This window comes from Antedon mediterranea, chromosome 8 (genome assembly GCF_964355755.1).
Source record: "Antedon mediterranea chromosome 8, ecAntMedi1.1, whole genome shotgun sequence".
Classification (NCBI taxonomy): Eukaryota; Metazoa; Echinodermata; class Crinoidea; order Comatulida; family Antedonidae; genus Antedon; species Antedon mediterranea.
In genome coordinates, this window is record NC_092677.1 from 15,121,517 (window position 1) to 15,146,838 (window position 25,322).

At 35.0% G+C, this 25,322-nt stretch overlaps 4 protein-coding genes and 1 pseudogene across 7 annotated transcripts in view; 1 reads left to right on the plus strand and 4 right to left on the minus strand.

The window, feature by feature from the left end:
• LOC140056325 (ATP-binding cassette sub-family G member 1-like) overlaps window positions 1–1,010 on the plus strand; it is a 30,531-nt gene extending 29,521 nt beyond the window's left edge. For both annotated transcript variants that reach the window (XM_072101663.1, XM_072101664.1), the window contains 2 exons: window positions 80–238; window positions 483–1,010. In XM_072101663.1, coding sequence (XP_071957764.1) covers window positions 80–238; window positions 483–830 — 507 coding nt within the window. In that variant the 3' untranslated portion in view covers window positions 831–1,010. The remainder of the gene's footprint in view (window positions 1–79; window positions 239–482) is intronic.
• A 3,972-nt stretch (window positions 1,011–4,982) lies between these two features.
• LOC140056065 (uncharacterized) lies at window positions 4,983–18,064 on the minus strand. Its single transcript, XM_072101300.1, has 16 exons — window positions 17,585–18,064; window positions 16,589–16,997; window positions 16,099–16,232; window positions 15,590–15,785; window positions 14,644–14,759; window positions 14,461–14,491; window positions 14,180–14,372; window positions 13,659–13,856; window positions 13,277–13,493; window positions 12,841–13,121; window positions 12,381–12,513; window positions 12,106–12,166; window positions 11,820–11,994; window positions 11,368–11,595; window positions 10,375–10,442; window positions 4,983–10,289 (listed from the first exon to the last, which is right to left on the minus strand). Exons 2-16 carry the CDS (start codon window positions 16,973–16,975, stop codon window positions 7,173–7,175), a joined length of 5,535 nt encoding a protein of 1,844 aa, XP_071957401.1. The 5' UTR covers window positions 16,976–16,997; window positions 17,585–18,064; the 3' UTR covers window positions 4,983–7,172.
• A 130-nt stretch (window positions 18,065–18,194) lies between these two features.
• LOC140056584 (epoxide hydrolase 1-like) lies at window positions 18,195–19,985 on the minus strand. Of its 2 annotated transcripts, XM_072102008.1 has the most exons (2): window positions 19,960–19,985; window positions 18,195–19,845 (listed from the first exon to the last, which is right to left on the minus strand). In XM_072102008.1, the coding sequence occupies exon 2, from the start codon at window positions 19,826–19,828 to the stop codon at window positions 18,512–18,514; it is 1,317 nt and encodes a 438-aa protein (XP_071958109.1). In that variant the 5' UTR covers window positions 19,829–19,845; window positions 19,960–19,985; the 3' UTR covers window positions 18,195–18,511. The 2 variants fall into 2 exon arrangements, with proteins under 2 accessions (XP_071958109.1, XP_071958108.1); XM_072102007.1 differs by lacking the exon at window positions 19,960–19,985 and having other exon boundaries at window positions 18,195–19,888.
• A 766-nt stretch (window positions 19,986–20,751) lies between these two features.
• Window positions 20,752–22,130, minus strand: LOC140056585 (epoxide hydrolase 1 pseudogene; annotated as a pseudogene).
• Window positions 22,131–22,708: 578 nt separating this feature from the next.
• LOC140056586 (glyoxylate/hydroxypyruvate reductase B-like) lies at window positions 22,709–24,929 on the minus strand. Of its 2 annotated transcripts, none has more exons than XM_072102009.1 (5): window positions 24,853–24,929; window positions 23,872–24,237; window positions 23,470–23,647; window positions 23,069–23,247; window positions 22,709–22,954 (listed from the first exon to the last, which is right to left on the minus strand). In XM_072102009.1, coding segments are annotated over exons 1-5 (969 nt in total). In that variant the 5' UTR covers window positions 24,854–24,929; the 3' UTR covers window position 22,709. The 2 variants fall into 2 exon arrangements, with proteins under 2 accessions (XP_071958110.1, XP_071958111.1); XM_072102010.1 differs by having other exon boundaries at window positions 23,872–24,134; window positions 24,853–24,925.
• Between the last annotated feature and the right edge of the window lie 393 nt (window positions 24,930–25,322).

The window sequence follows — 25,322 nt, forward strand, 5'->3', positions numbered from 1 at the left end:
AATAGTAATAAATGAAAAAATTAAAACTATTACAAGGAACATTCACCTATTTTGACTGATATTGTCTTTGTATTGGCAGGTGGTGCTTCCTGTTATTTACTGCACTATAGTCTACTTTATGACAGGACAACCCCATGATGCCGGCAGATTCTCTATGTTTGTTGCCATATCAATATTGACGTCATTCGTCGCTCAATCTCTTGGTCTGCTTATAGGAGCAGCTGCAACAACAATGGAGGTAACATACTTAATAACAATCAAAAATTAACTCGTATAAATATTTAAATGTTTTGTATGTTTATAAAAAAGTAGTTTAAATAGGTTTTAAATACCTGCACTAAAAACCACAATTAAGACATTTTAGTAGTTTTTCTCAAACTTATTCTCAAATTTAAATCATATCATTTAATTATCTAAATCAATTCGGTTTGACTGTTTTTGTAATAATTTTATTAACGTTTAGTACTTTATTATTTTTCAAGCTTGCTGTGTTTGTTGGACCAGTTAGTAGTATTCCTGTGCTTCTTTTCTCTGGATTCTTTGTGACGTTCAACACAATACCAAACTACCTTCAGTGGATGTCCTATATATCCTACATACGTTATTCGTTCCAGGGTGTTCTCATCTCCATATATGGTAATGACCGTGGGGATCTACATTGCGAACCTGGTGATGAGTGCTTGTTCAAAACAAGTGAGGACGTACTAAACGAGTTTGATGTCAATAACGGCAAAGTTTACGTCGCATTTCTTATACTTTTATCGTTCTTTGCTGTATTACGCTTTTTAACATACATTGCGCTACGAATTCGCTTGAGAGTAAGCCAGTAATATTACAGTGTTTTGAAATTGGAATAAACTTATACTGTTTCTTTTTACACATTTAGAAGGGAAGGCAATATAAACAAAATATTTTCATTCGGTTATACAATCAGTCATAATTCTACATACTATATCACATTAAAAAAATCTCTGACTGCAACCAATTGGCTACAGTTAAATATATCCTATGTATAAAAAACCGTGCATGATCACAATTGTTTGCAGTCAAACTTTTCTAAGTTATGTACATTATGTCGCTAACATCCGTATTAGTGTGCCTATCAACAGTAGTTAAAGTTAGCATAAAATGTTAGTTACCGAAAGGCAGCTTTTTGCAGTCAGACAAACTTTTGTACAACACGGATAAAGTTTCTTTCTCCAGGGTTTATAGCAAAGAAAACATTTTTATTATAAAAAAGTATTACAATGTATAGTCAACTGTCTGCAAAGGACACATTTTTAAACCACATGCCTTCTAAAGAAAGGAACAGGATTCCTCACAAAAAAAATGGTTGTTCAGACTGATGGCAACGCTTATTGTTACAGTGGAAGTTCCTTCATAATAAAAAATGGTATTACTAATAAAATACAACGCTGAATTGCATTGTATGGTAATCGCTACAGAAGACCGTTTCACTAATACATAATACTGACTGTACAGACACAAAATGTGTCAGCGTAGTACTAAGAGTGTGAACAGATTCTAAGATTGAAAATGACGGATTCCATGCCAATAGTGTGATTGAATGTTCCAACATTTTACAGCTAAATGTAAATATTGAGTTGTCCAGCCATCGCTTATATATTCTTGCCAAACTTTTTTTTTTTTTTGGGAAAATTATTTTAATCTTGAGGCTGATACGGATACCTGTTGCAACTATGTTATTCAAATTTATCAAGTACAATTGCTTACCGATAATTGTAATTTGTACATATATTTAGAGCGCTATACTTGATTTGATCATATATTATTATTGAATAATAATTTATCTATTATAATTGTAATAATTGTACATTTAGGGGAACATTCAACTTTGACCTTCAAATATAATATGTTTTATCCATCCATAGTTGTATGTATTTAATTGTATATATACAATATTATGTGTGTCTGAGTTGAATTTTTAGAAATATATAAATATATTTTATTAAGATATAATTGCCTTTGTGAGGCAAATTTTAATAATGATTTCATGAATCAGCTATTATTATAAATTTGTAGAATTTTATGTTATATAGTGCAGCTCACCTCTTTTTTTTTTATTGAACGTTTACACTGTTCTTTCTTATCTAGTGCAGGTCATTTGTTTTAACCTGCAATTACAACCTTTAATCTTCAAGATGAAGGAACCCTCAATCTTCAGTCTGTTCGGTCTTAAGCAGATCAATTTTTTACCTTCTGCAATTAGAACCATTAAAACTTATTCTTCAACCAAAGGTGATGGAATTACCTTTGACCTAAGATTTCAAATCATATATTGACCTTTAACCTTCAAGGTGAATATGTTGCATAACCATTCATTTTTAGTCTGCATTTATTGAACATTGCATAGCTGTACAAAGTACATTAGGCTAATTTCTTCTTTTCTTTTGTTTAGTATAGAATTATTGAAAGTTATATTATCATTTACTCAATAATTATATATGGTATATATTTAGCAACTAGTAACAGTGTGGGCTAGAATAGATCAGTTGATAACATATTACATGTTGATGTTCTATATAAGTATGCCTATCAATGCAATGTAAAATTGTACTTGTTTGAGATTTTCAAACACTAAAGAGTTAATTAGCTTAAATTTTATTATTTTATGTAGGCTGTAATTTTAAATATTCTGTGTTTTATTGGATGATTTGAATAGTTTGGTTCATAATATAAAGATGTTTTGGAGAAGTGTGCTCTTTGGATTAATCAGTAGGCCTAACATTTCTTTTAACAGAATGATTTCTGTAAAGTTCTGTAGGCTATAACTAGTAAAGCTGTATCTATGTTTCTACTGGTACAAAAATGTTAAAAGTATTTTGGTCAGAGAATATCCAAGTTTTAGTTGGCTCCAAAAATACGAAGAAGAAAAAAAAAGAAGAAAGACAAGTTATCATTCATATTTTAGAAGTATTATTTGGATAGGGTTAATTGAACAAAAAAAGTCTGCGAGAAGAATATGAGAACTTAATAAAACAATATCATAAAAACCCTGCTATAAAAAACAACCTCAATCTTATAATCAATGCAAAATGTGTCTGTTATTTTTAATTAAGAGTGTGTTTTGAAAAAAATTCAACGATTACAATCATTGTAAATAGCATAAGTGGTTTTAAATAATGCATATTAATTGTATTTGCTAGTATGAGTGTGCTACTCTGTTCAGGACCAAACATTTACTTTGTTTTCTTTGTTTCATCAAATTATCTTGTCTGTATAGAATTGTAGATTTTCTTATATAATCTTTTATCTTGGTGAGATTTGTTTTTACTTATTCATTATTCATTGAAAGATTAGAGTTTTGGAAATTCTAAAGGGAATACTTAAGGACTAAGTGCAGTACATGATCTTGGAAATATGGAATTTCCTGCAAAAGATGAACTTGTGATTTCTAACTGTTATCAAGCTTGTTAAAACAGTGGCAAGTTATTTATACTAGAACGGAGCTAAGGTATGGAAGATCTTTGGTTGGAGAACAACTTTCCTGCCTTCTAGAGTTTGTTTGTAGTGTAAGTATGTATAGAAATCTACTGTATGGTTGGGGAGGGGGGAGGGGTAGTGGTCAGAGGGGTTGTAATCCTTAAATATGCATAAGAGTAAGTAATTATAATATATTGTTATTATTTTTGGTTTTCCTATCTTCTTATAAACCATATAAAACCAATACCGGTTGTGGTGGTGGTAGTGGTTCGTCACCATAGTGATGTCTTAATAGAAATGTTGTGTATACAACTGTAGAATGATGCTCTTACTTACACTACCAAACTTTTACCAATAAGCAAAGGCCTAAATACAAAAATCCCCACAAATGTATGTTATGCACAGAATCTGAATGATTTATGTTAAACTTGGTATTGTTGCCTTTTATTTGTCTGAAAAGAACGAGATAATCCCAGTCCCTTCATCATATTCTATTTAGGTTGGTATTTCTATAATCTTGAATACACTATATCTATAATTGTATACATTTTATACACCTTTCTACTATGTATTTGCATATGTTGCAACTTTTATATAATAGTTCTTCAGTTTGAACATAGAACTGAACAATCTTCTACTGCAGTAACTATTTTGCATGGTGTCTGCAATAATGTGTACAGTAAAACAAAAACAAAAGAAAGGACTGCAGTAGAATAATGCATGCTTCCTAGGGCTTGGTTTTCACAAAGGACTTAAGCGCAACACAAGTAATTTAAACAATCACAATGCAATGAATCCTCCAAACTGTCGTAAGTCGACTAACTTGCGTTACATGTACTGTGTGAACCAAGCTTAAACAAGATTTGTGCTGGCTGAAAGAAAATTCTTGCCAATGTTATATAATTACCTCAATTTATATCATGATCTCTGAACTTTGAACCCTGACATGCATTATTAGCAATGGGGTAAGATGGTTTTGAAGAGTAAAGCTGACTTACAGTCTGTAACTCTTGTTAATGTTTGTTAAGCAGCTTTAAATAGAAAGCTAGAAATATTTAAGATTATTCGTTGATAAGTGTAAATACAAAAATAAGATTGGATAACGTACATGTAATATTTTGTACATGTAATTTAGTAATGATGCCTTTTGGTGAAAAGAAAATACATAAAAGATTCTGTTGCCATTAACAGAATCCTACATTTTTGTAATCTAAATACTGTACTCCTTTCTGTTGTGGAAGTTTTGTTTTAAACTTTTTAGAAGCAAATAATACTATTAATATTATTGGCAGGATAATATTACGATTGATTACTTCTGTGGTTTATGATTCTTAAATTGCTATCCATGAATTTAGTAACATAAATTATCTAATAAATTACTTTATAAAAATATTTTTTGGACACATAACAATGCTTTTATTATATAAATTATACGAAATATCACAGTATAAAGAAATATACTTGTATAAAATACATAGTCCTTTAAAAGTTTTAAACTAAATTTAACCTTTGAACTATATTCTATTTGATGATGTAAAAAAATGTATTGGTGGTGAAAAAGGCTGAAGTTAAATTCATACAAAATATAGCATGTACACAAAGATGGGCTTGCATTTAAAAGCTTTTTTAGAGTGAATAAAATGTTTGAAAGAGATCAAAATATGTTGTAAATTGTTCATTTTTTGGGGTGGATGCTGCACTACGGATTTGGAATTGCTTTGACACTCTACCCAGTTGAACAGTAGAATAGATCAATGATATAGGAGCATAAGAAGAATGCAATCAACATTACAAGTCATAGTGTCATGCTTTAATAAAAATATATTCAGGAACATACAATAAAAAGCATATACATAATTTATTATCCCTGTTTAAATAATACATTTCGAGCACATTGTGTAAAAAATTAATTAGTTATCCGCATTCAGCGGATAACTCCTTGTAACTGTCCTGTTTCATCTTCTTTTTTTTCTGTATTCTTCTTTCTTTCTGTCATTTTTGTGCAGAGCGTATCTCTAAAACATGTAAACATAACATTTCATAACTTTGTCAACATATGGGCATTCGCGTGAAGTTGTGCCCCTCTTATTGTGAATGACGTCAGAGTTACGCAACGTGACTTACGCGCGTTTTTACGTTTTTCGCGTATTTAACATAGATCGAAAACCATATAACAATTTCAAATGAAACTTAGCATAAGTTTAATTTATATCATGCGCTAACTTTCTGTGTAAAAAAAATGACATGTTTCACACGAAGTTACGCGCGCACGCGCGTTTAAAATTTAAAAATGCGAAAAATCAGTTTCTAATCAACTTTCTACGCGTTTCATGTCATTTTAAGCATGTCAAAAATTCCCAGGCGCGCGCAATTTTTTTACGCACACGTGCGCACGTAGCGCAAAACACTTTTTTTTTCGCGTGATTTATGTTTTTCCAGCCTTTTCTAGTAATTTTACAAACTTTTAAACAATTTCGACTTAAAATCACGTCATACGGGCACGTAGAATTGGATAATTTTCGCGAGTTTTTGATGAAAAAGTAAAAAAAATTGTCAAAATTTGTCAAAATTATGCCTTTTTTTAAACAGTCGTAATTTCTAAACTGGACGGTCAATTTTTTGTGGATGACATATTCTTGAAGTTGATGAGTTATAGATATCGGATCATGTATTAATATGGCTAACCGGACATTGTGACGTCATCGTATGGCCACGTGAATATAAAATTTAGGATTTTTGTATCTTTCGTCGTAGCTCATCACATTTAATAGAGCGCATCTCTACTTATCCGTTTTCCATTTTCACCCCGATTTTGATATTGTCTAGATCAATCAACTATCTTTCGCATGAGTTAAAATTATTTTAATTTTTATTACGTCATCATGTCTAAAAACGTAAATAACGTGGGTCAATTATTTTCATCTTTACAGTAAATTTCAATCTGTTATAGCTCGTCAGAATAAAAAGTGATAATCATGATTAAAATGTTTCCTGGAAGCTATTGGATTGTAGATACGAATTCATGTGAACATTTTTCCAATCCGACGTTGTGACGTCATCATATGGCCAGTTGAATAAAAAAAGTCGTATTTTCATCTTTTGCGTCATAGTTCATCACATTTAAAAGAGCGCGCATCTATATTTTACGTATTCAAATTTCTTCTACACGTTAATATGTTGTTGCTGAGATAATTTCATTCTGAAATTTCTACTTTTGCATTTCATTTTGAAACCGTCAAGATGTAAAACATTACAATAAAATACGGGTCCCGTAATTTCACCTATTTTACACTGTTTGTGATATGTATACAGATTGTACTGTGTATACTATATGACACAAAATAACAGAATTCAGAAATAACAACATATCATATTCTTCAGTTCAGGTCATAATGCCTTAATATTTTTCTGTGTGCAATATTCTAACGTATGACGTGCACGTGGCGTTTGTCGAGCGGATAACTAACTCGTCAAAGTGACGAGTTTCATGTCTAGTTAGTTTCTTAGAATTGTACAGTATATGTACTAAAATCAACATCCAAAAGGTTCCACATGTTTTCTTACTCTATAAAGTTTCCAGAAAACCACTGCAGGCAGGCAGCCAGCAAAAGTGTGTCTGGGAGAGATGAAAGTTTTAGTAGTTTAGTAACAAAATGAGCAGCATACTTAATCAATTCCTGGTTAATATCACATTTCATTATTCTTTTACAAACCAATATATACATTGATCAGGTCTTCTTTTCGACATCTTTATTTTTAGAACCCTTTTGTACCCCAGATTTACTGTTTTCTGTTCCTGAACTACCTGATGGATTAGAGGCAGCTGCTGCGGCGGCGGCAGCTGCAGCCGCGGCAAGTCTAGGTGATTTTCTTCCTCCTGTTGATGAAGGAGGTGTCTTTGAAACTGATGTTTGACTTTTTGTAGGAGTAGTCGTATCGACAGATAGTGCAAAACTTTTGACTGGATTAGTCTTGCATTGCGCTGCGACTGCTAAAGTAGGCATCACTGATTCACCAGCAATAGTGGTTGATGGTGGTACAGCTGTAGATACAGAGGTTGTCAGTGCTGGATCACTTGGTGTTGTCACAGCTTTTTCAGAAGATGTAGAGACTGTAGATTGCATTTCAGATGTCACTTTCTGTTTGGTGATATCTATATTTGAGGTTTTAAGCACTTGTGCCTCTTTGGAACCACTTGATGTTGTCGGGACTTGTGTCAGAGTGGACGAATAAAGTGCACCCGCTTGAGACCTAGTGATTGCTAGAGCCTTAGTAGACAAAGGAATAGATGTCAGCACATGACTAGGACGGTGAATACTTTGACCGAGTGCAAGTTTCAAACCAGATGGAGTTACTACAGACTTTGAGACAACTTGGGGCACAGCATGTGTAATATGAGTGACACTGGAACGTGGTCCTAAAGTTGAAGGTTTCACCTGTGATTCCAATTGTGCAGTTGACAGCTGTAGATTCTTAGCAGTTGGCAATCTGTGGATAGTCTGTGAAAAACATTTCTGAAATGCAAGTGCTTCAGATTGCACAGGTGTAGAACCAGATGAAGTCTTAACGAAAGAAGAAATGGCTTTAGGTACAGGAATAGGATTTGATATCGTTTGTGTATTCCCAGTGATTGTTTGCATATTCCCAGTCACTGATGACAGAATGATGTTCCTTGGCCCAATATTGATAGCACCACTCACTTTGGTAGGTTTAGCTACCAATTTTGCATGAGATGTGGTCATAATACCAGCACTCGGTGTAACAGTTCCAGAAGCCTGGAATGAAGGTTGTTTACTTGTTAGCCTAACCATAGATGGTGTTGGGATTGTGTGCGTCAGTGATATCCCTGATACAACCTGTCCCATTGACAGCTTTTGTAATGTATTAGACCCAGGTGGTCTGATGAAAGAAATAGGCTGCATAGCAGTAGAAGCTGGTGAGGAAGCTGAAGCACTGGATATCACTACATTTGTAATAGGTTTGCTTCCTGGTGTAAGAAATTGACCTTTACTTAAGGAGAATGTACTGAATGAAGGAATCGTTCCTTTTGTTTCCATTTGTACATTTTGTGATGATGCAAGTGCTAAAGGATGCCTTGGCGCCTGCTGATGAAAGCTTGAGAAAGGAACAGCCATCACAACCTGCGGTTTAGATATTGATACTTCTGAACTAGTGGCAGGACTCTCAGATCTAGTTGAGACAATTGGAGATTTCTTAACACTTGCACCAGCAGCTAACATGTTACTTATTAATCTTGGGTTGGCTTGAACTAGTTTGGCTCCAGGAATATGTAAAATCATTTCTTTTTGATTTAGACTTGTAGTACCATGAATCACAGGATGTGATCCTTTGGAAATATTATCAAGTGTTCCAGATTGAGAACTTTGTAAAAGTAAAGATACTGGTACACTAGCAGTCTTTTTTCCATCCACAGAAGTCAAAACATTTACATTAGCATGCAGTTGATCCCCTGACGCTTGTTTAAAAATAGTTGAAACTGGTGGGATTCTAGTCTGTTTAGCTGTTGAAGGTGTTTCAGACAGTGGTGAGTGAACCCTTACTTTTGGAAGGGTACTTTGAACTGCTTGCAACGGTATTTGAGCTCTCTGAGCCTGCTGAATAATATCACTTACTGTAGCCTGTTTGCGATGTGTTTTTCCAAGAGCAGCTGCAATAGCACTGATTGTTGCAGATTGGCTGTCAACAACTGGTGGGGATGCAATCGTTGATGTTGGTGTTTTGACTCTCAAAACAGGTGTTGGCTTACCACTAGTAAGTTGGATTGCAGCTGGGGTGCCACCCTTACTTCCAAGTACATACATCTTTTGTCCAGCTGACGTAGCAAATACATTTGTAACACCAGCCGGAAGTGATGATGAAACTTTCTGTTGGTGCTGGACAAGTGAAGTTACTGCAGAAGTGTTTTGAGTGGGTTTTGTTTCTTGAGCAGCACTGGAATTATTATGAATCATAGTCCTACCTGTAAGAAGACTTAGGCCACCTTGGTGAGCCAACTGTGATGCTGCTTTGTTTATGGTCTGTACATTTGCTTCTGAAGTGACATTACCTTGAAGCCCTGCAAGCGCAAGAGCAATATTTAATTGTTGTGGAAATACCTGATGTAAACCGTCTTTCTTTAGACCCAATCCATGTTGAAAAACAGCGTTGATCTGTGCAGCTTGCTTTTTAGCTTTATTGTCTTTATTTTGAGTTGGCATTGGCGGAATCATACTTGGTGGTTGTTCCATTCTAAGGTTTTGATAATGCATAGCTTGAGTCTGAAGAACTTCTAACGCTGTTAGGTTTCCTGTTGCTGGCATTCTGACCATAGGTCTAGGTTGTGTACCGCCAATAGGTGACAACATACTGGAAAGCGGTAGTGGAGAAGTTTTCACTACACCAGTTGTTACAGGAACATCAGCCTGCCGTGATTGTTGTGCCAAAATCTGAGCTTGAATAGCTGAACGAGATGCTTGAGATGCACTTAATTGAAGCTGTTTAGCTTTCCCTGCTTGTAACGCAAGCTGCTGAGCCACTGTTTGCGCTCCAGAAGAATTATGGCTGGACTTTTGTGGACCTACACTGCTGGTACTACTGTAGTGAGAGCTACTAACGTTAGTCAGTCCTGGCATGCTAGCTGGAGGTGTGGTTGCTGGACTTTGCATGTTTATAAGAGAACTCTTTGAGGTTAACTGATGGCAAAGAATAGATGATACTGGAGAAACACCATGCGAACTGTCTAATGGAATACTACTGCTTGCCAGACTATCGTTACTACTATCACTCATAACATTTGGAGGGTGGTTCTGTGGTGCTTTCATCAAGGCGTCTTTAATAACAGATTTCTGTAATTTAAATCAAACATTTGAAATTAGCATTTAATTAGTGATTTGTTAAGTGAAAGAATGCCTGAATAAAATTATTACTCACCACTTTAGTTTGCTTCAACATTGCTTTCTTAGCTTTTGCAGCTGCCCCTTGTTCTTGATGGATACGCTCTGTAAAATTTATAAAATGTTATACAGTAATAATTCAATTGTTTGCCAAGTGTATCAACAATTCTGTATTTCAAGTGTTTTCATGGATTTAACCAGACATACTTCCAAAAAAAGAATACAATTAAGTATCACACTACCTTATACATTGTGGTAGAAGAATAAGTATTTTCTTTTAAATTCAATCTGTGTATACTAATACAGGGTTGTATACTAATACAGAGTTGTATACTAATACAGAGTTGTATACTAATACAGAGTTGTATACTAATACAGAGTTGTATACTAATACAGAGTTGTATACTAATACAGAGTTGTATACCAATACAGAGTTGTATACCAATACAGAGTTGTATACTAATACAGAGTTGTATACTAATACAGAGTTGTATACTAATACAGAGTTGTATAGCAATACAGAGTTGTATACCAATACAGAGTTGTATACCAATACAGAGTTGTATACTAATACAGAGTTGTATACTAATACAGAGTTGTATACTAATACAGAGTTGTATACTAATACAGAGTTGTATACTAATACAGAGTTGTATACCAATACAGAGTTGTATACCAATACAGAGTTGTATACTAATACAGAGTTGTATACTAATACAGAGTTGTATACTAATACAGAGTTGTATACTAATACAGAGTTGTATACTAATACAGAGTTGTATACTAATACAGAGTTGTATACTAATACAGAGTTGTATACTAATACAGAGTTGTATACTAATACAGAGTTGTATACTAATACAGAGTTGTATACTAATACAGAGTTGTATACTAATACAGAGTTGTATACTAATACAGAGTTGTATACTAATACAGAGTTGTATACTAATACAGAGTTGTATACTAATACAGAGTTGTATACCAATACAGAGTTGTATACTAATACAGAGTATATATTAATTTTCCTTACCAAATTCTACTTCAGATCGTCCTCTGTGTAAAAAGATCCAGAGCCTTCTGTTGACATCAAATTTAACACTTGGGTCTTTCTCGTAGTGTAACCTATCCAGAGCACCACTTACAACTGTATTTATTTGCACATCAGGAGCTTCTGCTAGGAACTGAGAATCCTTAAGCAGTTCACAGACCTCTGCTCTTGTACCTTCTCCATTTGGTAGTCTTGCCACAGAATCACGAACTGATGAGACAAAGACAATTGACTTTGAACAATTTACTTGAAATTATCATTGGCAGCTTAGTTTTAGACGACCATTCCAATTTAAGATCTTGAGTCAGATATTTTGATAACATGTTTAATTTTATTTATTTTAAAACAGTACTCTTGTTATTTTTACTTTGAAATATACCAGTGTTAATGACAATCTTACCATAGATTTGAACTATGGAGTATTTAAAACTTACCAAGGCTAAGAATTGTAACATATGGTGGTCGCTTTGAGACAAGCAAAGAATGTTCCCTAGCACGATTCAGTGACATTTCTTTAGCAAACACTCCTTTTACTGGGCCAACAACTGATTCATAACCATGCATACGATATGTGAAAGCTTTATGTGGTTGTTCATAGCGCAGTTTTTCCTATTACAAGAAAGCAAAAACATCTGTTAAAAATAAAATCAAGCATACAGCATATGTATCCTGTTTTTTTTTAACATTATTGTATCTATAAAGTATCATAATATGTGTCACCTGTTCCCTAAAAAATGCTTTCTCTTCTGTGGTAGTTGGCTTCACAACATATTCTGTTTTTCTGTATAAAAATGACATGTTAATACAATTAATCATAATAAAAACAGGAAAGCATTAGGCTATTACACCATCACTTATCACAAATCATCATCATTGATGTGTTGGCATTTCGAGATGGATTTCACAATGCAATGCCACAGTTCTTTATTCATAATCTGAATCAGTAGGTCATAAATAAATTGGTTGGTGTCTCTTGCAACAAAGAATTAACTTACACTCTTGGGCTTGGTATATGGTCTTTCTTGTCTGAAGTGTCTGCTGTAAGGTTGATTTTATCATCAGTTGAATAAGTCATCCACTGTTTAAAGAGGGTTGCTAATTCATCTTCACTGTCTCCATTTCCAGTTCCTGCAAAACGAGAATGTGTAAAAAATAAAGGCAACTGCTGCAAAAACAAAGTCAATTGAGCAATCAAAGCTCAAAACTTTAGAAAATAAGCAACTTTTTTACCTACAATTTTGAACTTGATTTAGCTCTTCTTAACTGAGATTATCTGTGCTATATGCCATTACATTGTATCTTGTGGTGTAATGGCTATGAGCGCTCACTGGGTAAACCCAGGGGCCCCAGAGCATGAGCAGCCCACTGCATCTACCCTCTGCAATGGAGGGCACCAGAGGCCTTTGCCTCTCGCGTTTACGCCACTGATTGTAAGGTTAAGATAAAATACAATACCTATCCATGTCCAGTGTAGTGGCTCTCCTGGTATGAATTGAGCACGAGACACCAGTGGTAGGGACCCTTTACGCTCTCTGCTCAGGTAAACTAGGGCTTCTGTCAGCACCTTGCACCATGATGATTTTATGGGGTACCAGGGATTTAACATGCTCGTTGGAGATTTTTCCCACACTTCTACTCGTTCTTCAAGACGACTGTGCTGCATACGCTTCTCTGGGTTAGATGTTATCCACTCACGAAGAAGGTGAAAGAAGTTGCTATATAATCCATAAGGTTGGCTGTTTGAAATAATAATTATATGTATATACTATTATATGAAAATTATTCTATGTACAACATGTAGTACAGTAATGCTTATGGGCAGCCTTTAGTGCCAAAATTGATAACATACAAATATTACTGAAATAATGTTTATTGTTGGAAACAAACTTACAATCTTGCTATAGGCTGCATAGGAGGTTTGGGAGGTATTTCTTTTATTAGTTGTATTTGAGGTGAAGGAATCTTCTGCAAACTTGCCACTTCATCAAGTTTACTCAATAATGATATATCTATGGGTTTTGCAAACTTCCGTTTCTTCTTCCTTAACTTCTCTTTTTCTCGCTCTTTTTTCCTCTTTTTGTGATGCAATGATAGCATTGATGATTGTACTGTTGAAAAGTAAGATCAAAATGATTATAATATTCCTATATTATTATATGTTTAAGTTTGTAATCTAATCTATAAATTTATTTGGATTTGATTTTACTTTTTTAAATGTATGATGTAAGAAGTTTACTATTGACTAATATTTGAACTCTACTGGTGACTCTTACCTGGAGTGCCTATTGGTGATTTCTTTTGCATATAAGTTCTTGCAATCACATCTTGTAATTGAATCATGTTGGTATCCAACTCTGGGTGTTCCTCCTTACGTGCACGTCTTTTACGATGGCGCTCAACGACAGCTGCAAGGTTATCTTCCGATACCTTAGCAGGGGAATGAGTTTTCAGTTCACTTACGTGACCTTGGGCTGCACATGTGAAAAAATATGATTGGGATTTAGGAAGAATTATTTTTAACTTGGGGAACTTGGTACACCTTACAATTTGTTTTGTTAAGCCCGGTCTTAATGTGATGTGCCCATAAATGGACATGATAACGTCATATCACTACCATATTTAGGAACATCACAATAGTGTGATTGTGTAGACAGAACTTAAAACAAGTCAATTTTTGTCCATCCATGATTAAACAATAGTGAGAGTACATAAGTACTCTACTCTGGATGAAATCAAACTCATAATAATTTTGCAACGTTTTATCAATTACTTATTTGTTATTGTTATGACTTGCCTTTTTTTGAAGCTTCACTGGGATTGGGTTTTGCAGCATATGTGGATTGAACACGTGGAGTCAAGGGAGTAGGAGGGAATTCTGGGAAGGGATTAAATGAACAATATAAATCTTCATTGTTGACCTTTGACATCTGTGCCTCACTTTGATAGCTATCAGCCTCTGGATCTTCATCTGAAGATGTGTCTAAAACCTTGGGAAAAAAAATGAATTCATGTTTTCAATTTAAATTATTTACTTTGGCAATCCATTCATTGAAACTTTATAGTATAAAAACTTACCCCTGCTTCTTCACGGCATTCTCTCAACGCTCTGTAGTAAAAAAATAGTATATTAAACTCTTGATTAAAAAGTAACCAAATTGCTAACAAATTGTAATCTGTGTCTTTATTATAAATTTAAATCCAATCTCATTGATTGGTTGAGCTATTGTAGTACATCAATAACAACAAACTTAGACTTACTGTTTATATCGGTTGTTGGTGTTTTTCTCCAATTTCAGGTGCATTTCTGACTGTTGAGGCTGCTTTACAATGATTGGTTCTTCTGGTGCTGTACTCAAAGCAGCAGCAAGAAGTTTCTGAAATAAATACAATTTTACCTGTCACCAAAGCTAATTAATTGCTACCAATCAGTGTATTTCAGCTAAGGATTACAATAATCAACAGTATGAATAGAATATGGTTGTTTAGCCAATTATCAAAATTAAACACAACTGTAGTAAATGTATTGCAATGACTGATGTTTATGATTTGAATAGGAGAATATTTGAGTTTAGATATTGACTGTTAGATTTTCAATTAAACTGATGTTTCGATCTTAAATCTAGGCCATGCGATGTACAGTTCACTCTATGGATGAATTTTCACATTATGCAATAATTAGCAATTTCTAATTTTATACAAAATGTTGACTGTGCAATAGTACATTTAATCATTGAAATAACCAAAAACTGGTCTGCTCCCGCATTAAAAATCTGAGAGTCAAATTTGTACATGGCCTAGCTATTGACAATCGATCATAAAGGTAAAGGCGAGTCCCGTGTTCTCTGAACGTAGGGGAATGAGCTGTTAGGAGCTCATTGTACTAAGCCTCAGCATTATGTGGTAGGGTGGCCAGTTCCTTTCCATGCCGCCCGCCTTTTCTCTCCCTAGTATTTTCAACCAGGTACTCATTTTACAGCTGAGTGGACTGGGAGTTGTCAGGAATTGAACCCGGGTCTATCTGTATGACAGTCAAGTGTCCTAACCACTCGGCTATCCAACTACTAGATAGAGTAAATGTTGTATAGACTTGAGTTTCATTGACTCAACAAGGTAAAACAAAGTTAGTTAATCTTTCAATTAATGAAAATATCCTCTCCATTCAACTCATAAAAACATTCATTATTTGTAATAATGCAATAATAACCTGTCTTGATATTAAAACATCTTTCAGCAATCTGTGATGATACTTCTGTTGCTGAAACTTGTATTCACGATACTTAGCCCTTCGGCTAATCTTCACATACTTAGCAATTTCTGGGTTTAAGAAGCCATTGTTCAGCTTCTTACCGAACGTGGTTAAAGGATTTCCAAATTTGAAATTGTCACCTCTGAACAGTTTTCTGCAAAATTAAAAATTTCAACAGATTAAATCATTATTTAACATCGTTTATAAAAAGTATGTCAATAATAAAGAGCTTTCAATTTGTGATGACAATTTTTTATTGTAAACACAACAGAGGTTCTAATGTGCATTTCTGTGAGTTATTTTTACCTAGGCCTAGAGTCAATTAAATTGTGCCCGATTGCCAAACCACACTCAACACTTGCAAATAGAACCTCCATATGAAATCCTAGTCCCTTATCCTACAGTAGATCATTGCAAAAAAAACCCCAAAAGCTCCCTAAATTAAAGTGAAAACAAATAAAACTTACTCAATGGTTATTTCTTTTTCTTGTTCATCATTTTCTGGAAACACAGGAAGCAACTTTGATAACCTCTGTCTCTCCTCATCAGTTAAACATGTCTTCCAGGTTTCTAAGCTCATTATTTCACTAAATAATGATGGCTATGGAAAATTAATAAATCTATTATATTTCTCCATTTATGCCATTACATTTCAATGAAAAGTTTTCACCATACAAATCATGATTTTGTCAAAATAAAATTACTTTAATACTAATAAACAAATGTACGACCTAGCGGACAAAATGCAATTGTCGCAGTGGCGTAATGCAGAGGCCGCTAAGTGGCCCTCCAACGCTGGTAGCAATGGTCGTTTTTAGCCCTTTTAAGCATATTTTAATGCTTTTTTTCCATTGGGCCCTGCTCAGTGTTCCCCACAAGCCCCTGGGTTTAGTCAGTGAGCGCTCATAGCCGTTACGCCACTGCATTGTTGAAATATATATAATAATGAAAGCTTACATCCTGTGCTATTTCAACCGGAACCATCAGTGTCGTTTTTCCTAAGAGACAAGCTTCTACTTTTGGTTCTTCATCATCACCATCATCTTTTTTAGCATTGTCAGTTTTTGTCTGTGTTTTTCTTTTTGTCAACTTTACTTTCTTGGGCTGTGACTGGCTTTTATCATGCTCACCACTTGATTGATGATGCAGGTCATCTTCTCGTTTTCTTTTATGCTTATCCTCAAGATGAGTAACCTTTGATCCTTCCACTGAAGCATCAGGGCAATTCTTGTCATCCTCTTGTTTTATTGATTTTTCATTCTCTATATTGACTTTTGTTTCTGCTTCTTTATTTACAGTGGTGGCTTCCTCTTCTTTCTTTTTTTGGGCTTCTGTTCTATCCATCCTTCACCTTACACTGGAATATCTGTAAGTTACTTTTTGTATTTAGTAAATCAGAATGTTGGCAGTGTAGCCTACATTTTTAACATAGCTACCAGTTTCCTTAAAAAAATGGCCTATATATTTAATGTTATAATACTAGGTCTACTACTATCTACGAGCCTACGTACACAGTATTATTGAATTCAATTTGTAATAGGTTTTTTTTATGTGTATGAAAAATCTACTGAAAAGAGAGAACTATACACTCACTGTTATAAAGACTAGGCCCTACAGTAGTCTTTCTAGCAATCCTAGAATCCATAGAATAGAAGAAACAAAAGAGCTAGCCTAGCTAGGGGCATAGTAGTAGTAGTAGTATGCTAGGCTAGTATAGTAGCCTAGAGTAGGGGCCTAGGCTAACCATGGAGGTATAAAATAGAGGGCTAACTAAGCCTAGCTAGGCCTAGGCTAGTTAGTAATAGAAGTAGTGGAGTAGCCTAGGCTTAGGCTAGTAGTAGGCCTAGCTAGCTAGTAGGGCCAGGCCTCTATCTAGGCCTAGCCTAGTAGTAGCGTTTATTTAAAATAAAGGAGAACGGTACTTGTGATCTACAAAAATACCTGTAGATTTACCTTACATCATAGAAACCATTATTTTAGTAAATCTAGACCTAACATTAACACAAATATAACCAAGAATGCCCTGTTGTTTTTTTAACAAGCAAGGTTTTATTCATTTTTTTTCCTTCTCTATGAAAGCAAATCACGCCCTCTCTCCCCAACAAACTTGGCTTGGATGCATGATGATGCGGGAGTGCTATAGATTGGCATGATGACTGCACACATGGTTTATTTATAATAGTGTGTAAAGAATACTTTAGTTAGGGCCTACAAAAACAGTGTAATATAAGCCTAAAATAGTATATTAGTAGTCCGTGGGCAAGTTTAGTTTGAGTAATAAAGTTTTTACAGTAGCTATATATTTGAGGGGAAGATTAATTAAGCTTTTTGCATCTTGGAAACCAGCATTTATTTTGGTGTAACTGTAAGCCTAGCTAGTTAAGGGAGTTTTAAATAGGCCTAGTTAAGTTAGTTATAGCTAACTTATAACTATATGAAACTGAAACCTGTAGTAGGTTAAGTCCCCTAAAGGCCTACATTTATTTTTTTTCACTCCATAGGCCCATTATAGGTAGTAGTAAGTACGGTAGTCACTACTGCATTGTGATTATAGAAATTTAATTTAGGCCTACACATAATGTACTAATTTATTAACCAATTAATTTTAAAGATATCGGAGAGACAAAGTCATTGATGGGCTCCTCATTGACTACCAATCAAGAAAGGAAGCTGGTTATAGTGTATGTTTTCATGATCACTCTTTTATTGATTTTCAAATAATTTGTCATGGTCTAGGCCTAAATGTTTTTGATCATTAAAAGGTAATATAGTTTAAAAAAAATTGAAATATTGTTCACTATTAATTATTATGTATTTTAAGATAGGTGGTAGGATATACTGGAACTGAAGATCACAACAAGCCAAACAGCTGTATACAGTTCATGGTGTCTTTACTTTTCTCAATTCGACGGCCGTAACAAATTTACGAATATCATCTGCAAGTAACTGAGGTTCTTCAAATGCTGCAAAATGGCCTCCACGTGGCATAGTAGTATACTGCATGAGGTCAACATATTGTTTACGAACCCATGGTTCTGGTGTATGAGACAACTCCATCGGGAAATCTGCAACAGCTGATGGAACATTTATTTTATAAAACGGTTCCTGAAGAGCATTTGCAATGTTTTCCTTATAAAATCTCATGGAAGGAGTTATGGAACCTGTCATCCAATACAGCATGATGTTTGTTAGTAGTTCATCTAATGTCCAGTATTTGTCAATGCCACCGTCATCCATATCACGACCTTTAGGGTCTGTCCATGTCGAAAACTTTTCTAATATATATGCCGCTAGTCCAATGGGAGAATTATTAAGAGCGCTGCCTACAGTATCTGGTTTTGTTGCCTGTATATGCATGTATCCAGTTTCAAGCATAATATGAGCCATCTTTTCACCAGCAGGAAATACCTTATCTTGATCTTCTTTTGAACTAAATATTAAACTTGGGAAGTAACTACCAATCATTAAGAAAAGTGGCTGGAGGGGAAGTCGAGTAGTTGCCATGTTGCTGTGAAGACCCAAAATGGAACTTGGAGTGATAAGTGCAATTTTAGTAATTATGTATGCTCCCCAATCACCACCTTGGATGTAGTACTGTCTGAAACCAAGTCTTTTCATTAGTTTGTCAAAGATCCTTGCAACTGCCAAAGCATCAAGACCTTTTTTATGCGATGCTTCTGAAAATGTGTACCCTGGAATAGACGGACATATCAGCTCAAAAACAACATCAGATTGGTCATTGACCTTTGTCAACAAAGGAGCAATTTTCAAGTATTCATAAAAAGAGCCGGGCCAACCGTGAATCATCAATAATGGAACCGCTTTCTGTCCAGCTTTGAGAGTTGGCTTGACATGCATAAAATGTATATCCAAGCCCTCAATGTTAGTTTTAAAATGATCAAATGTGTTTATCTCCTCTTGCTGCTTTGTCCAATTATAACTACTTAGCCAGTATTTTGCAACATTCCTCATGTACTCTGGTCGTACACCATAATTAAAGCGACGGTCCTCAAGTCCTACACCAAAACGAGTATTCCGAATCCTAGATTTCAAGTCGTTGAAAACAGACTGTTCAAATTGAATTTCAAATGGCACTATGGACTCATCCGGAGGGGTGTTAGGTTTTTCACCCTTGCCCCACCAGCCATCTCCATATTCTGGTGGCTCAGGAGCTGTATCAAACACTCCACCTAACATAAGAGCAACAATAACAGCTAGAAGCAAAACAAAAACAGATATAACTTTGAAAATCATCGTTATTTCTTGTTCTCTACTGATTAATATAGAGCGGGAAGTTAAGCTGACAAACGTAAAGTCTACAACCGTACCAAATGTTTGTTTTGTATTCTAGCCTACAATGGGTTTTATCACGATTGATTTGAACTATGAATGTTTATCGTTTCCATAGTCCATGGTTCTCCGTTATCATGTGTGCACAGCACAATTACAACAAAAGTTCAATCAGAACTGCTGGTAATTGTATGGGCGGCCGTTAGTGCCAAAACAGACAATACATAAGCAATTTCAGTGTTTTGATTTTCTTAAAGGCATAACTAACTTTATTGACTTTGGTGTGTGTATGTAAATGCTACATTTAAGACGTTTGTGGAATACGTGTTGACCTAGTAGTAGGCTAGGCCCTCAATGGTATATTTAAGATGTTTTTTTCTTGATTTAGCCCATATTATAGGCCTAATATTGTACTGTACTTAATTTATTTTACATGTAATTTACATTAAAGGGTAGGACTATCAGTGTCGTATGTTTTCATTTGTTAACTCTGTTTTATTGAATAACCTGTCACAAATAATTTTTCATGGTCTACTGTAAATTAAAAGATTTTATAATCACCTGATTGTATTCTTACAATGTGATTGGTCAATTACGAATTACGTATCATTTGGAATTGGCCCAATCTAACAAAAAAGTGATGTATAATGGTGGTAATTAACGCGCTCTCCATCAACTCATATAACAATTAATTATTTTTATAATATTTCATGTTATTTGGATCATTAAAAGATAAAATTTAAAGTTAGATTTTTACATGATATCAAATTGTTTATTATAATTATTTTAGATAGGTGGTAGGATATAACTGAAGTTCAAAACGAGGAAACAGTAAAGATCACGGTGTCTTTCTTCTCAATTCGACGGCCGTAACAAATTTACGAATATCATCTGCAAGTAACTGAGGTTCTTCAAATGCTGCAAAATGGCCTCCACGTGGCATAATAGTATACTGCATGAGGTCAACATACTGTTTACGAACCCATGGTTCAGGTGTACGAGCAAACTCCATCGGGAAATCTGCAACAGCTGATGGAACATTTATTTTATAAAACGGTTCCTGAAAAGCATTTGCAATGTTTTCCTTATAGAATCTCATGGAAGGAGTTATGGAACCTGTCATCCAATACAGCATGATGTTTGTTAGTAGTTCATCTAATGTCCAGTATTTGTCAATGCCACCGTCATCCATATCACGACCTTTAGCATCTGTTGCTGTTGAAAACTTTTCTAATATATATGCCGCTAGTCCAATGGGAGAATTATTAAGAGCGCTGCCTACAGTATCTGGTTTTGTTGCCTGTATATGCATGTACCCAGTTTCAAGCAAAAGATCGGCTATCTTTTCACCAGCAGGAAATACCTTATCTTGATCTTCTTTTGAACTAAATATCAAACTTGGGAAGTAACTACCAATCATTAAGAAAAGTGGCTGGAGGGGAAGTCGAGTAGTTGCCATGTTGCTGTGAAGACCCAAAATGGAACTTGGAGTGATAAGTGCAATTTTAGTAATTATGTATGCTCCCCAATCACCACCTTGGATGTAGTACTGTCTGAAACCAAGTCTTTTCATTAGTTTGTCAAAGATCCTTGCAACTGCCAAAGCATCAAGACCTTTTTTATGCGATGCTTCTGAAAATGTGTAACCTGGAATAGACGGACATATCAGCTCAAAAACAACATCAGATTGGTCATTGGCCTTTGTCAACAAAGGAGCAATTTTCAAGAATTCATAAAAAGAGCCAGGCCAACCGTGAATCATCAATAATGGAACCGCTTTCTGTCCAGCTTTGAGAGTTGGCTTAACATGCATGAAATGTATATCTAAACCCTCAATGTTGGTTGTAAAATGATTAAATGTGTTTATATCCTCTTGCTGCTTCGTCCAATTATAACTACTTAGCCAGTATTTTGCAACCTTCCTCATGTACTCTGGTCGTACACCATAATTAAAGCGACTGTCCTCAAGTCCTTCACCAAAACGAGTATTCCGAATCCTAGATTTCAAGTCGTTGAAAACAGACTGTTCAAGTTGAACTTCAAATGGCACTATGGACTCATCCGGAGGGGTGTTAGGTTTTTCACCCTTGCCCCACCAGCCATCTCCATATTCTGGTGGCTCGGGAGCTGAATCAAACACTCCACCTAACATAAGAGCAACAATTACAGCTATAAGCAAAACAAAAACAGATATAACTTTGAAAATCATCGTTATTTCTTGTTCTCTACCGATTGATATAGAGCGGGAAGTTAAGCTGACAAGCGTAAAGTGTACAATCGTACCAAATGTTTGTTTTGTATTCTAGCCTACAATGGGTTTTATCACGCTTGATTTGAACTATGAATGTTTAGTAGTGTACACAATCCACGGTTCTCGATTTACAGAAAATGTATAATCTAAACAATAGTAGTGTGAAAGGTCAATCAGTAGGTAATACTGGTTATAGTTATATATTAAGAGCGGTCGTTATTGCCAAAACATGAATAATGTACATAATATCGGTATCACAAAGTGTAAGTGTAATTCATAAAGTGACATGTAAAAGGCCAATTCTACGTTTATGGCCTGTATTAAAATCTATGTGACCTAACAAGTTTTAGACACATACTGCAATACCTGGTTTTGGAGCACCATATGTTCGATTGGTCGACAGTTTACAATTTTAGAGCAATAAACGTTACATGTAATGATTGCTTTTTATAAATAAGGAAACCATGCGAAGAAAACATATTGCTTTACAACCAGACTTATCTTTGTGCATTCTACAAGCGGTTCAAATCATATTATTTAAATTTCAATGTTCATGACTCCTCCTGAAAGACCCGCTTTTAGATTTTGAACAGCTTGTTGATTCATCTCGTTAATGCATTCCACCGTTGCCGTTGCACTGTGAGGAGTTATTATAACGTTCTGCATGTGACGGAGTGGATGGTCTTGTGGTAGAGGCTCGGGCTCTGTGACATCCAGGCCAGCAGCAGAGATTGTCCCGTTCTGCAAAGCTTCAACTAAATAATCAGTGTCAACCACGCTCCCTGTGGAATACAAAGAAACTATTGTTACAGTATATTGATGAAGAAGAAGCATGACGTCACAATGTGGATGGCGATGATTATTTGTTTTTCTGTTACTGTGTTTCACATGCTTACCTCTTCCAACGTTTATAAGTATTGATGTAGGCTTCATGAGAGCTAATTGTGGCTGTCTTATAAGTTTTCTGGTTTCGACTGTTAGTGGCACAGCAATCACAAGAAAGTCTGCCTGCTTTAGGAGTTCTTCTAATGTATTGCAATATTTAGCATTAACACATTCTTCGTCTAATTGTGATCTATTATACAGTAAAAATAACCATACCGAAGTCTTATGTTTAATGATCATTTCTCTCTGACTTCGTATATAAAGTATCAAGCTAGCTAGGTTTTATTTTGGTTGTTTAATCGTCGATATAATTTACTTTTCTAAAATTATAAGTGTTATCTTCTCCATTTAACTGCAACTAAAATTGTCTTTCATTTTTTTAATCATCAGTAAATGAAAATATATCACTAACCTTCTTGTTCTATTGTGATACAATACTTTCATTCGAAATCCCATTGCTCGTTTCGCAATACAGTAGCCTATGTTACCCATACCAAGGATTCCGAGTGTTGCTCCAGTGACATTTTGGCCTATTAGTTTAGAGTAAGCCGCATCTCTGGTTGCGGAGCCTTTTTTTGAAATTTCAAGGGCTGTAAAAATAAAATGCCTAATAACTTAAATTGTAGAATACAGTTTCAGTTTAGAAATTATTCCTAGATCAAGAAACAACTAGTAGGCCTATTTTGTTATATGGCTATTTTTCCCCAAATTATGTTTCTTTTTCTTATGTTACTTCTACACTGAAGCAAAACTTAATATGGTACAGTGCACTAACATAATTTTGACATGATCCATTAGTATTTTACATGTTTACCTTTAGTGAGATTTCTAGCCGCAGCCAACATCATCATAAATGCAAGATCGGCAGTTGGCTCAGCAGTGACCTGAGGAATACTCGACACACGGACTTTCCGCTTACGCAGCTCCACGACGTCCAAACCATTTATTCCGGCGCCACATACACTAACAGCTTTCAAGTTGGAAAACGAAGAGATGTCGACACAATTCAAAAATTTCGAAATGTCCATAGGAGAAAGGATAATTCCCTCGACGTCATTTAAGTGTTGTTTGGTATTACTAAAAAACGTATCAACATTAATCACCGTGAAGTCAGTATTCAAATCAACGGTGTTAAACCTCTCCAGTTGTTCCCAAATTAACACAGTTTGTTTGCGTGCCACTATAAATATGGAACAGTATATTACAGTATTGTATGTATGTATTTTGGCCGACGTTTGTCGTGAACGACAATGTCAATAGATGAAACTAAGCCAGGACTGTTTAAAGCACCTTATTGTTTGGTCATATCATTGATCATTCTCGTCCAGCTCCCACCTTAACCAGAGGAGAGGAAGCCTACGTCTGAGGCAGATACTAGAATAAGCTAAACAAGAAACGATAAAGCCAGCCAGAAAGAAATTGCAGCTTTTGGGTAAGTTAACATTATTAACCCTTCTAGTGCAACGTAACGGACACATTTTAATTGTAAATGTAATCAATTGTGGAATAAACGTTAAGGGACCATGTCAAAATTATTCTACTCCAGTTACTGTCTTTGTATTTGCTACAATAACAGTTGCTTATAGTTTCATTTATGATGCAGTCATTTCAATTAATAAAGAGATTAAATATATAAAGAGAGAAGATTTACAAAAAAACTTTAAAAGGTTGAGTAAATAATTGAACAAACATGAAAGAGTCTAAACTAACAATATAACTAACTGCATGCAGTAGAATAATGTGTCATGGTCCCTAATCTGTCGATGTTTTTATACAGTATCAATTCAATACTTACTGATTTTATCGAAATTGTGAATAAAACTGCCGACGACTACTCACTTTGCTGCTTACAATTCAATATAAACGTACTGAATTTGTTGTTCCGGTTTATAATTGCTACCACATGCCTACGTCACGGATCGTAGGAGCGGGTAGGCGATTTTATAAAGATTTATTTATCTGTTCCAACTGATATTTAAAAGTTAAATTTATGTCTAAGGAAACATATGTCACAGAAGTTTGTGCATAAAACCAGGAGTAGGAAGACTCATGTAGGTTAGAGACGGAGGACCCCGTTTTTAGAAGAATCTGGTCATCGAGTCAGGTGGTTTTCATAATTCTAATTTTGTTGCGCTAGGTTTTTATATCTGACGAAAAGCACAATATTAGCATAATTTGTCACACAGGTGGTGTATGCATTTAGATGCGTCTTACACGAAGGGTAACAATAGTGAGATCTAAAGAGAGTGCAGTAGTGTATTGTAG